Genomic DNA, 13,872 nt, shown 5'->3' on the forward strand with positions numbered 1-13,872 from the left:
ACAGATGAACTGGGACTTGTCTGGAAGCCTAGAAATTTATTTTGGCAACAACCAAGTCAGCCAGCAAAAAAAAAAAAGTGAGAAAGAATCCATATTAGATGCTGATATTAATGTTTGCTTGGTGGTAAGAAGTAACCACTGATTCTATCAACATGTTCAGCTTATCCACAATCTAATGGCAAAGAAACACATCAAAGCAAATAAGATTTAGTATCAGAACACACTGTATTTCTCTAAGCAATTTACAAAGCAACTGGTAGAACACAAAACCTTAGACACTGCCATCTAACAGGGATACAGGTATGATGCATAAAATTAATTGTGATCTTCACACAAAGGTGTTTATGTGACTCATTCTTTCTGGCTTTTGTTTACTGAATAACATTAAAGGTAAAGCTGTTGACCTTTATAGTTTCCTAATGGCAAAATATACTCACATTGTAGCCCCCCATTGCACCCACAAAAGAATGATAGACTTAAGAAGCAGATATTAAAAAGTAAAAAATCTGTGAAGGGTTACAAAACTTTAACACCTTTTAACTCCTTTAATGAGAAACCATCATAACAAAACATTTTGCTAGATTTTAATAGATCTGGCACAGTTGACCATTATAGAGACGCACAGAGCCTTGCCTTATTAAAATAAGTAATCCTCCGAAGAACTAGGACCATCCAACATGAGCTCCAACTAAATGGTAGAGGTAGCAGCCTTTGTCTGCATCAAGCTAGTCTGTGAGAAGTTGCCATGTCTGTTGTGCTCGTGTTGTTGTCTGTTTTAAGATTTGCATCTCCCACGATTCAATCTCCTTGGCGTTGGGCGCACGTAAGCCTCTGATCATTGCCCTGGGCAATGTGAGGAAAAAGAGAGGAAAGCAAACCAACAAAAAAAAACATAACGTGCAAACCACATTACCATTCAACATCACTGCACATATATTCCCCAGAATGAAAAATAACCCTGTAACCACGGGGGAAAAAAAATGACAACACGAGAGTTCAGTTTTTAGAGTCTGTCGCTTTCGAATTCGGGGGTCTCCGACTCCAGGGGCAGGGGAATGAAGAAGACCTGTTGGTTCTCGGGGGGAGGGGTGTTGGAGGGGCTCCCAACGCCAGAGTCCGGGCTGGGAGAGGGCTTGACCTCCTCCCCGGGCTGGGGCTCCTTGCTGGGCTGCTGGGCCTCCGCCCTGGGCTTCAGGTGCTTGAAGCGCCGGAGCCTGACGCTGTCCTTGCCCCCCCTGGCGCAGGGCAGCAGCACCCTCACGTCCTTGCGGAACTTGGAGCTCATGCCGAAGTAGATGAGGGGGTTGTAGAAGCTGGCAGACTTGGCGAAGAGCCGGGTGAAAATGCTGGTGATGTTGGGGACGTAGAAACCCCAGGCCGACCACATGGAGACCACGGCGTAGGGTGACCAGGCCACGATGAAGGCTGTGCAGATCACGACGGACACCTGGAACAGGAGGGTTTGTGTTACCTTGTTTTTTTAAGGTGGTGGAGAAAGCAACAGACCTCATTAACAATGCTCTCTATTACCTTAGTATCCCTGTAAAGCAACAAAAAGAATAAAAGTCATACTTTAAGACAAACTGAAGTTTATGCTCCATTGATTAGGTGCCATAAATGGCAGATTTATCCCTCAAGGGCTTTAGCAAAGCATTGTGCCTTAATGAGTTTTTAAACCACAGACCACTGGCTAATGTACAGCAAGCTTCTGTTTCTGAATTATCCTTTTCAAGTGAAGTAAGTTAATTATTTATTGCTCTTCTACTGAGCAGAATACCACATTTGTCAAGCCTTGGTTTTTAATTAATTACAGGTTTTGGAGTTCCGAGTCATAAATCACTGAAATGATAGGCTTTGCTGTTGGATATTCCTTAAAGTGTGTACAGTGGTACACTGGTTCAGACTTCTTACAAACTCCTGCAGTTCCTTACTCCAGTGGGAGTCAATGTATCATCCTGGAGTCCTTTAAAGAAAGACGCACAGCCATGTTGCATGTATTACACTTCCAAGCTAATAAATAAAAATGATCCCTTGTCTAAAAACACAGACTCCATTCTTTTTCAAAAACACAAACCAGAGGCCATACTGTAAATGGAAACCAAATAGAAGTATATTAAAACCAACAAGAGGAGACCCTTCTTTACCCAAAGGTTCGGATAAATGTAGGTGTATGAAACAAGCTACTCAGCCACAACATTGAAGCTGATAACCTGGGTCCCTTTGAGAAACAACTGGTTGATATATAAAAATAATTCCTTTTTTCTGGACACTCCACTTAAAGCGCTTTACAGGTAATGGGGATCCCCTCCACCACCACCAGTGTGCAGCCATAGTGCACCGTTACACTCCCCACAAACCAGCTATCAGTGGGGAGAGGAGCAGAGTCATGAAGCCAGTTACAGGTGGCTGCATTATTAGGAGGCCTTGATCAGCCTTGACACCTCTGAGGCTGGGTGGGGAGAGGGCCAGTGTGTCAGAATCGTAATAGTCCTCTGGCTCTGCCCCCGGGCTGCTCGTTGAACACTCACCCTGGTCACATCCCTCTCCATCCTCCTCTGCCTGTCCGTCAGGTCCCCGTCTGCCCCCAGGGCATGGCTGCTCTTCACGGTCCGGATGATGGACACGTAGGAGAAGATCATCACCAGCACAGGCAGGAAGAAGCAGAAGATTAGAATGGACACGATGTAGGATTTGTAAATGGTGGAGTAGTTGGCTTTGGCCCAGTCAATCTCACAGGTTCCATATCCTCGGTCTGATGAGACAGAAAAAAAAACATGGAAGGTTTAGCATGCTTTCTTTTTAAAGAGTGAAAAAAGCAAGGTGGTAAAGTTCTGTTAGTGTAAAAATAAGAATTTTGTGTAACTGGATGCAGGTTTGCTAGATGTGATGGATTTTCTTTGTGGGCGAATGGAGTCATGCTAGCATGTCTGCTTCAAAGCATAAATATTGAACACACAAAGCTGAATCATACTTAGACATTCGAAGTGAATTTTAAAATGGACGCATTAGTGGTTGCTATGTGTCTTTCAGTTTCAAGTAAAAAAAGGCAAACATTGAAACTGAGCAGCGTTTTAAAGGTACATAATGGAAATACATGGATATCAAAATGATGGAACAATGCAAAATGACTCTGTGTCGATCAGAGTTAATTCACAGCTGTTTTCTCTGACCTGTGTAGCTGCCCCAGCCCAGGAGAGGGGCTCCAGACCAGAAGAGAGCTGCAGCCCAGATCAGCACTAACGACACGGTGATGGTGTGGTTGCAGATGCAGGGAGCTGCAGAAAGAATTAAAAAACATGAAGAAATAAGTGCATTAACAATGAGAAGACTCTAGACACTCATTCACCTTGTCATTACCCCCCTGTAATCCCAACAGGTGCAGGAAACCAATACAAATGGTCCTATCACAGCCCATGTACTGTATGTATTGTTATTATCATGGTGTGCACCCCAGATGTGCACTTACAGATTTCTGCAGCATAATTAAAATAAAATATATTAAAATAAAAATGTACAACAGGCAGGTCCCTCTAAAAATGATGAAAAATGCAGTTATTATTTCTACAGACCCAGACAATTCTCTGATAAGCATTATTAGTCACATTTCTACTTTACTTAAAATTCTAAAGGAATTCTTTCCAGATTAAATGTTTGGCTTGTAATTCTTCTCACTGAATGTGAGAGGGGACACAGAGGGACATTCCTTTAGGGCTTATGAATGTCAGATTGTGACATTTTATAAATAATTAATACTTTTCTCTGAAGGAGGAAGGAGGAGCGACCTGTTAGTGAGTGAAAAGACCTTTTGTTGAAAAAATTCACACAATCATGAACTTAGTAAAATCATTTGCACTTATACTCTTGTTTAGACACACTGATTTATTAGTGGATGTACGGTATTATTGACAGTTTATTTTCAGTGTTGGGAATGAAAGTACAATAAAAAGAATTTGCACAAAAGAGCACAGCATTTGAATTTCTTTACAGTATTTAAATCAAGTATGTATTTTTTTCTCTGTCACATGGCTCCATAACTGTACTGTTTGAGCTAAAGCACGTACATGCACCTAACATCTCCTTTTTCATGTCTTACAACAGCAATATATACTGTAGCGTGTGCAAAGAGCATAGAATTTATCTAAACACTCGCACAGCACTAGTACACGTGACTGGTTTTCATTTTATAAGTGGAATTCACTATGTATTCATGGACTGTATTGCCCTTGCTTCTTTCTTCATATACTGTAACAAGGTTTCCATGAAAAATGTTAAAGGAGCTGAGACATCAAGCACAGTTCTTCTCAACAGCACGAAAATATTTTTTCAGATGGCAGCACATGGGTCATTTAGTCTGATTGCACACATGCCATAATACACTATACAGCACCTTTATTACAGTCTGGCACTTGTGTCTGTGAGGATCGTGAAAGCTTGAAAACTGGGGATAATTTTTATATGAATGATATATTAACTGAGAAGAAAGATCTTGATCTTTTCATCGCCTGAAACGCACCATTGGCAGTGCCTTTTTTGGGGGGATTGAAGGACTAGCATGATGATACAATGAAGAACTGCTGATGTCCTTTAAGCTTAGAACCATATTAACAAATATGATAAGCATAAAAACAGAACCAAAATCAACATTTTCCTAAGTTAGCTTGTATAAGCTGTGTTACATGGGGCAAATAAAGCAGAAATGCATTGCAACATTTTAAAATGATGAAAATCAAGTAAATAAAAACACATGTATAAAATCAGATACATATTACAAAAATGCTATGAATAAACTTCACCATTTGTGCATCAGAGGGATAAGAAGCCTGCATTAAATGTGACATTACCTCTGACAGGATGGCATCCCTTGATATATCTGGTCACACTGATGACAGTCAGGGTGTTGATGCTGGCCAGACCGAAGAGCAGGGTGAGAAAACCATCGACCTGGAAATAAATAATATATAATATCACCACTGCTTCAGCAATGCTGGTAGCTCAAAATTCAAGGAGATTCATTCTTTATCCACGAATGTCTGTGTTCCTTCAGTTCAAACAGTGCTTCTTGGAAATATGCCTGAGGACACTAAAAATGAGATCATTGTCATAATCAGTCATCCATGTGCTCACATGCTTTTCTTACAGCTAGGTACCTAACTAATCTCCAGCAAACTCCTAGACTTACCTGTGTCATGATCCATCATATACAGCACAGCTGACAGCTTGACAGATTTATCTTACAACTGGTATGTCAGATAATACAGGTTTTTTCCAGCTGACATATTAAGCAGGCAATACATGCCTGACTACTTCTGCGAAATAATTCCTAGGTACACATCAACCCAAAGTAATCATAAAAGCATTTCTATATGCGCACTATAGATACAGTAAAAGCATTTTATTGTTAAAATCTCTAGTTGCACTAGGCTATTACAAGGATTCCACATATCTTGGCCAATTTTGCTGGGGCTACTTTGCAGTTTTCCAAGTTAGGAAAAGTTACAAGTAAAAGGTAGCTATTATGCCTATCTAGTATCATGACTCTTGCAAGCAGCAATGCTTTCCCACTCCCACCTTCCTGCCCTTTTTGCATGCTTCAAATTCAAATGAGAAAGAATCTCAGTGGGCTAGCTGCTCAGTTTGAACTTAACGTTATACAAGCAAACAATCAAAAAACAAAGCCGGCACCGCATACTTTGGATCTTGATTAAAGTTAAGCTTAATACTTTGTGATGTTCGCGGAAAATGAATGCATAGTGCACAGGGAGGAAAAAGGCAAGGAATGAATGCCAATGTCCGTGCAGCTCCGCTTGTTAGCTCAAATCCCTGATAACTGAACCACAGCCATACAGCTCACTGTCTTGTCAGGGGACTCAGTGGTGATTCAGAGGCACTGTGGGAAAAGCAGTGATCCTGCTGTCCTCAGTAAATGAGGAGGCAAGGCCATGGGAAGGAAATGCGAAACTCTCATGGCTGTACCAGTTACGCAAAATCCGCTGCTAATTTCATAATAAACTCATTATAAACTCATAATAAGCTCTTAGTGTCGGCACAGTGGGTTTCAAATGGCTCCGTGAAACGAAAGGTAAAAACGTGAAGCCCATACTTGAGTCTAAAGCAGTGGTATTCCAGCTCTGGCCCTGGGGGGTCTGCAGGATTTTCAAGTCTCTTTAAAGCAACAGCGCTGCTACATCAGTCCACTTAACTGAGTAACCAGCTGTTTAACTTGTTATGAGCTGAGTTGGGATGAAAATCCACAGTCCCGCTGGCCCTCCAGGGCCTGGACTGGACACCCCAGGAGTGGCTGATCAAGCCATAACCTACCACAGTGTGTGACCCCCCTGGACACAGGATACTAGTCTTCTGAGATGTTACGCCCAGAACTGCAGGTCTACATTTGTCATGTGGACTGAAGTACATTGCTCTAGGGCACAACAGCAGTGATGGCATTGTAGTTATGTGTTCCTGAACTTCCAGACCTCTAACTTTTTCCACCTTTTGTAATATTTTCTGAAAACAACATATCGGTTTATGTATACAGTACATCTTAAAACGACCTTGTTTTAGAAAGCATAAGTTAGTTTTCTTCAGGTAGTCTTTTGGTTGTGGTAACTATAGTTTGTTGTTTAAGTGGCACTTTGTAGAGAAAAAGTGGAAGGTAAAATATCCTTTTGATGCATGTATTATTGCAAGGTAATAGAAAATTACATGCAAATAAACCAGTGAAACCCACAGACCACATCATAGATTTGCACTGAGCTCTTAGCAAGTGTTCCCACACAAGTCCTGTCAGACTAATATTGTAATCTGTTAATACGTGTCACATGTGTACCTGCCTGCTCATTCAAATAACTTTATAGACCTTTCATTTTCAGCACTACTTTTATCTCAATCTCCAGGCAAAATAAAATAGAAACATTTAATATTGCTTGAAGAAATTGTTAATGAATTTAAAGTCTTTTATAAGACTGCTGTCTTTTTACTTCTGAAGGAATAAGGGGAGGTACAGTAATGGTAGAAACAGCATTATTAAGAATTAAACGTTATTGTAACGTGAGAAATTCCATTCTGAACACCTTCAAAATGCAAGTTAAGAGAAATTAAATAAAACCTCACTCTGACTGCAAAATGTTTTACACCTTTGCTTTAAGGGGTAAAAACGAACAGAAGGACAATGACCTTGAAAGATGTTAAGGTTTTACACTGAGCTAGTATTAGCTACAATATCAGCAGCACACAACACAGTGGTGAGCAGCCTGTGAAAATGACACTTCAATTTGGAGCAGTCAGTGACAAGTTAGAAAGTAACAACTAATCCAACACAAAGCACCAAAATACCAAAATACAGGGTGAATGCTCTTGTGGGCTGGGATTTCTCAGAATTGTGATAACCTGTGGTTGAGAGGACCTTAAGCATCATCACAAATCTTTTATAATATATTTTTTTATATTTCATAATTTCAGTAGCAAAAGGTGGTATATCTGCAAATTTAACAGTTATGTGGTGGGTTTGGAAATGTACAGTTTATCCCTGTGATGGATTTAATTAACTGGTAATCATTGTTATTACAGTACATGGATGTCACTTTGCACGCTCGTTCAGTTATGATTTTCTTCTTACATTTTGAAATGTTCTAATGAAAGCATCAATTCACTGTTTTATAGAGCAAATTCTGTTCCTTGTAGCTTTCTTCTACAGCTCTTATACAGCTTCATTCTGTATTTCAAAGTTCTAAAACCTGGTATGTCTTCAAGTCAATTCATCACTTTTACCTTAAATATTACAGTTGTCTTTATTTTCAGTTTGTCTTATGAGTATCTTTAAAATGTTTTAAAAAGATGGGCCAGAGTGCTGGATATAAAGAAATTGCTCTTTTTGGAGGATTTTCTAGTGCCTGATCTGAGATAATTCTTTAATGTCTTTATACATATATATAATTATTTAAATAGTTTTTATTACTGTGAAGTTTTTAGCTTGGTATACTGATTCTTCAATGTAATTTGATCCATAAGCTGCTGAGGGGTGAAGAACCATATAAAAACACAGTTTATTCTTCTTTTTAGGTATAGGTGAACAATCATGGTCAACTGCTTTGTCATATTAGGGCTAATTGGCGTTGACAGCTTTCACAAGTGACATTGAGGTACAGTATATGCAGTATGTGAATTAAAAGTAATGTCTTTCAGCCTTATGGAGTCTTTTAAGAGCCTGCGTTTGCTATGAATTGTGGGACTAGAATTAGAAGTCTTAAACGGTTCCCCTCCTCCTCAGTGCTGTAAAATACTAAGAGCAATTTAATATTAATTTCCCAAAAACATAGCTACTGTGTACTCTTAAAACGCACTGTACAGCATATGTTCCTTGAAATAGAGTTAGATTTATGGTCATTACACGGAATACAAAACTGGTCAAGTAGAATACAGTTTGGATTATCCTCACTATTACATGGAAAATGTTGTTTTGATGTATGGAAAAGACCGAAAAGGCCGTAAAAGAGACAAAAAGAAAAATCATATCACAGCCAGGCTGGGGCCATGCTCCCCTTTCAGTGTCTATACAGATAGCTCTGATTCTGCTTTCTTCCATGTAATACAATATTCTATACCACACACCAGAAAGAACACAGAAAGCCTGACTGTGAGGAACATGAAAATCTATTACCTCTTTAAATGGAGTTCTAATGAGAGTTCAGGAGGAATAAGGGAAGCCAGGTTAATGAAGATCAGCTGCTGCACTCCATAAACTAATCCTGACGTACTGTAATTAGGCAGATTCCTGTATATACCACACGTCACTCTCTCCTCTTCCTTGCTTGTTTTGTTACCCTCCTCTACCCCATCTCCACCTTTGCAGCTACCCCTGGGTCGCCTTTTCACCCGACATCAAGGCTTCTAGCCTCCCTGTCCTGTGGCCTGGAGGTTGGCCCTCAGACAGGTGGGTGAAGCCAAGTCTCCCAAAACTCAAGAAGTGATTCTTCATTCACGTGTGATTTCACACAGTCCTTGGCTGCCCTCATTCCTCGTGAAACTGAAATTTGTCTATATTACCCATCGTGTGTGCAAAATCTCTCTGTCAATGTCTCTCTGCTCTTCAGTAACAGGACTGTCACACTGTTTTTCCATTAGAGGGACAAGTAGGAGGGTTCAGGAGTTCCTTATGTGAAACTCTTTTATGCGGCAATTCATTCACATTGAGGTGAATAGCTCTTGGAATTGTTCCCATGCTTTCAGTATATCTGCAACTTATTTGGTTTTATGTTCAGTTGCATTAGAATAAAAAATAAGATAAAAAAAAAGATAACTTTTTTAAAAAAAGTCCCACAGCTGCAGAACTCGCACCGACACTGCCTTACCTGGCACGTCCAGATGGATGTTATAATAAAGCCCCCGTCTCGGAAGACGTTGAAGATTTCAATGATTCCTCGGGAGTATCCAAACACGGAGATGCTGGCGTCCGATATGGCCAGATTGAAAGTGAGGTAATCGGTGGGCTGGAGGGTGGCCCTTTGTTTGTAAAGGATGAACAGCACAATGCTGTTTCCAAACCAAGACAGCCAGCCTGCGAGAGGACACAGAGGCACAGTCTGCTGAGGCTTGTCTATTGTTTACTCCCCTCAGCTGATTTATTCGGTTACTTCATTGCAAAGGGTCTAGCTCAATCACATCTCCCATTTCATTCATTCTTATTATGTCTGTGTTTTGGGCGCTGAGCCGTTAAGCCCTGGAGATATCACAATAACTGGCATTACTACTGGACAACCTTGGAGACCGGAGAATTATGCCATCAAGTCGAACCATGTGGTGCTGAAAGACTATGAATAAATTATATGGGTAAATTGTGATGCTCTGTGCTGGTGTTTCCCACTGGATTTATATTAAGAAAGATATGAGAATGGTTAATAGCTCATTCCCCTTTAGTCCCCAACTTTGTCATTTTACCTCATAATATGGAACATCTCTGGACTACACAAGTGATCCCATTATACAGACTGCATTTTTTTGTTTCTTAATGCAGACATAACATATGGAGACCCATACAACACAAAGGGAATTCTTGAAATTCTTCTGTCCAGAAATCAATATTGTAATTAAAGAAATTATATCAGGCAATAGAATAGCATATTTACAAATGCCAAAAAAATCAAAAGGGCTGAGCATGTTCTAAATTCACTTGGACATTATTAAAATATTTTATATAATATTTCTATGGTATTTCATAATTTGTGTAAACATGATATATATTCATAGCCCTTCCATATGTTCATCAGGTTCAATTATATTAATACTAAGAAGAAGCTATCAAACAAAATCATTCTCACATATGATGTACAGTATTTTCCACAGCCCTTCAGAAACTGGTGTCTTACAAACTGTGCTTCACAGTGTTCTTGTATTTCCCTGCCTTTGTTCTCTGGTTGTTCCCAACAGTCAGTGTGCCTGTACCATTGCTTGAATTTGCTTCATCTTATTTAAAGCTCTGTCCAAACTCTCTGATAAAACCAGGACTGTAAAATTTATAAGGCACTACTGCTCAACATTTAGGGTCAGTCAAACACACACAATACTTACTTTAATATTTTTACACTTTTTTAAGTATGTCTTATACTTTTTTATATCTGTGGACATTTTATTGACAGAAAGAGAATGAAGCACCTTGCTCAAGGGTACATCAGTAGTGCCACACATGATCCCACAGCCTTTCAGTTATCAGTCCAGAGCCTTAACCACACGACTTATCCCTGCTGGGCAGGTCAATATCCTCGGATCAGACAGGATATGAAGGAAAGACCTTCCTCTTTAGTGTAACCCCACAAACCCTGGACTGCCTACAGAAAAGAGCAAATCCTGGCTATCATTTCAGGACAATCTTGCCTCCTGTTTGAAGTGGCAGAGATGGGGGGCTTGTGGAATTATACTCTACTTTTAAGACAGGATCAAAAACAGGGCTACTGTCAAGTGACACTATCAGAATCTGAATCTTTGGTCTGTAACTGTGCTTAGTATAGTGGTTTAAAGCCCATGAAGTAGGAAGTGTGGTTATGTTTAATTTCTCTAGCAATTGGACTTACAGCTTATAGCTGTGAATTTACAAGTGAAATAAATAAAGTGAATTGAAACTATGATTAATGTTTTGTATCACTGAAAATTCTCTCTCTAGTGTCAGGCATGTTTTATAATAAGCATAATTTCTTATTATCTTTTTTTCCCCATGGTTTCAATCAACTTAGAAAAACATTTAGATGCACAAGAGAAAGGACTACTCTTGGTTTCCACGTATTTACTTTAAAAAATCTGAAACAAGGCATTCGCGTGTGATGAAAAGCGTCTTTCAAAAGTCAGCGATGGGAGTCATGGAATATTCAGAGTAATGGGACTGAGAGAAGACCTACAATTGATATGTAAATATTTATGACCTGGTCCTTTCACCCTTGAGATATCTTGCTTCTGCATCGTGCTCACAATTCAGAAGAGCTGCCATCAAAAACACTCTGGCCAGTGCTGTGCCTCGCAGCCTGACCTCAGAAGCAGACAGTTTGGTGTGTTAAACAATGTGAAGTTAATCTGAAATAAACATATCAAAGATGCTGTAACTCTCAACTACCACCAATGGCCCATTCCTGACTTAAAGGAACAGATTAACTTAATTTTCAATTAACGAATTTAACCAAAAATCACCAGGGTTCCAAATGTTTATAAACTGGAGCTTTGAGGCCGAACTTTAAGACCTGCTAGAAGGAATTTCCATAAAAAGTGTTATTTCAAATAACAAGATAAATAAAAATAATTGATATTCTTTATTATATGTTTAGTGTATTTTTATGCAAATAGATTTATTTAGCACATGCTTGTCCTAGAAAATCTTAAAATCTTGAAAGAAGGAATCTACAGGCATCAAGGCATGAGACTCTATAAAAATCTGTAGTTGGGTTTAATAAATTAGCGAGTATCATTAGCTGATGACAGAGGGTGCCCATTCCTTTGAACAAAATAAATGCCTTTCTCCCAGTGGACATTTACTTTGTTTCCCAAATTCTAAATGAAAGAAGCAGACTGGTAAAGGTTTTCAAGCTACTAACATTATAGAACAGAGAGAAAAAATGACTGCAAGTCTTTAAAAATATAAAATGCAGTACCTCCTATAAAACTGACTTAGTCTACTCAAAATAAGATTGTTTTACCCTTTCTCTCTGGTGACAGATTACAATCCACAACCTTCTCATGTTTTCTCCGAGCTATGCACAATTCTGGACAAACCAAATGATCAGCTACAGCAACAGAGGACTACAAATCTCTGCATGATCTCTGCATGAACATGAACCTCCTCACCATTATTTTGGAGAACCAAGACCGTAAGGATTACCATAACAATTACAGTATGTCTGGAGGTACTTAAAGTATTAATCAGGCTTAAGTCTAGTCCTTCATAGCTAGTATTATGCAGCTGGACACCTAACAATATAGCCTTGCCACACAAAAAAGATGTTCACTTTTTTAATGTGCGTTCTTCTCAAGTTCAGTTAAATATTCATTCTCTTTTAATCATTTCGGAAACGTGAAAGAAATTAACCAATTCACCAGCTAACGAAAGCAGATTTTTAAAAACTTTGCAAAACATTCAATTGTAGAGTAATGAATCGCAGAATCTTCTGTCAGTACACCAATAGTCAGTCCGCACTGTCTGACACATAGGAAGTTAAAACAGAAAAAGGTACAAATTAATATGGAGACGATACAGTATGCTTTATCTTGGCGGTAAAAAAAAGTGAAACAAGCGATATACAGTACAGTTCCAGTGAAGCATTAACACACCTCTAAACAAGACCTACAAAATTAAATGGAAAATATTGCACTATAGAAAGAATCAGAAAAATCAAAATCTTGTGACTCGTGTTGAGCTACAGTATACAGTGTGTACATAATGTAGCAGTTTTACTCCTAGCGAACAGTGTAATCAACTTTAGATACCCACCTAGAATCAACAGGTATACTCCGATGATGGTCTCTCCTTGTTCTGAAAGAGGAGGGTCTTTATTCAGAAGGCTGATATTATTGTTTCTCCATGCAATGTTGGCCACTTGTAAAGGATTTTTCAGTGACATGCTTGCTTCTGAACGTTTTGGTTGCCACGGTATGATTTGGTCCTGTCGTTCCAGATAACACTTCTGAGAAAGCCCGGGTGCAGCTGGTTTTGGAGAAGACAGCGTGTTCCGCGTCTTCTGTAAAAAAAAACCTTTTCCGATTCTTATGTCCTAATCCAGGCTAAAAATATCCACTGCTGCACCATTTGCAGTCCACGAGGATGACGTGCGTGATTGTAATCCAATTTTCGCCAGGAGATAAAACGTTGATGGCAAGGCACAAAGAAATCGCCGTGTTAAAAACTAACTGACAAATGTCTCGTCGCCATGAAAGGTTTATTCCCAGAGTTGGATATAACATGGCATATTATCGAAAAGAAAATTTGCATTTAAGAATGCCTTTATGAGCTCTCAATATTCTTCTTCTGGATATTGTAGTTTTACTAGCGTATAGATATGTGTTCGTGTGAATATCCAATCTACAGACTTCTGATCATCCACCTAAACTGTATATACGGAAAAGCAAAGTGCAGTCTTTGAAGACAGATATGTTGCTTTAATCATCTTCACTAGCAATTAGACCTTATTCAGCATTTGCTACTTTCCACCCAAAAAATATGTTACAGATACAAAGACGCTAAATTCTAATTCAAGTCAATCTTTGGGAAAATAATGGACTTAAATCTGGACTGCATTGCAGATATCGCCCATTCACATGATATTAAAGCAAGAATATTAAATATGTCCCCTTAAGCCACTTGCTGGAACTAAAACTATACTGTATTTCCAAGTCTTTAAG

At 39.2% G+C, this 13,872-nt stretch overlaps 1 protein-coding gene across 1 annotated transcript; it reads right to left on the reverse strand.

Moving 5' to 3' along the window:
• Window positions 1-206: 206 nt before the first annotated feature.
• Window positions 207-13,587, reverse strand: opn6a (opsin 6, group member a). The gene is made up of 6 exons (XM_088610126.1): window positions 12,965-13,587; window positions 9,348-9,553; window positions 4,842-4,941; window positions 3,171-3,275; window positions 2,529-2,752; window positions 207-1,447 (listed from the first exon to the last, which is right to left on the reverse strand). Exons 1-6 carry the CDS (start codon window positions 13,092-13,094, stop codon window positions 1,004-1,006), a joined length of 1,209 nt encoding a protein of 402 aa, XP_088466252.1. The 5' UTR covers window positions 13,095-13,587; the 3' UTR covers window positions 207-1,003.
• Between the last annotated feature and the right edge of the window lie 285 nt (window positions 13,588-13,872).

Source organism: Lepisosteus platostomus, chromosome 17 (assembly GCF_059453375.1).
Source record: "Lepisosteus platostomus isolate fLepPlt1 chromosome 17, fLepPlt1.hap1, whole genome shotgun sequence".
In the NCBI taxonomy this organism is placed as follows: domain Eukaryota; kingdom Metazoa; phylum Chordata; class Actinopteri; order Semionotiformes; family Lepisosteidae; genus Lepisosteus; species Lepisosteus platostomus.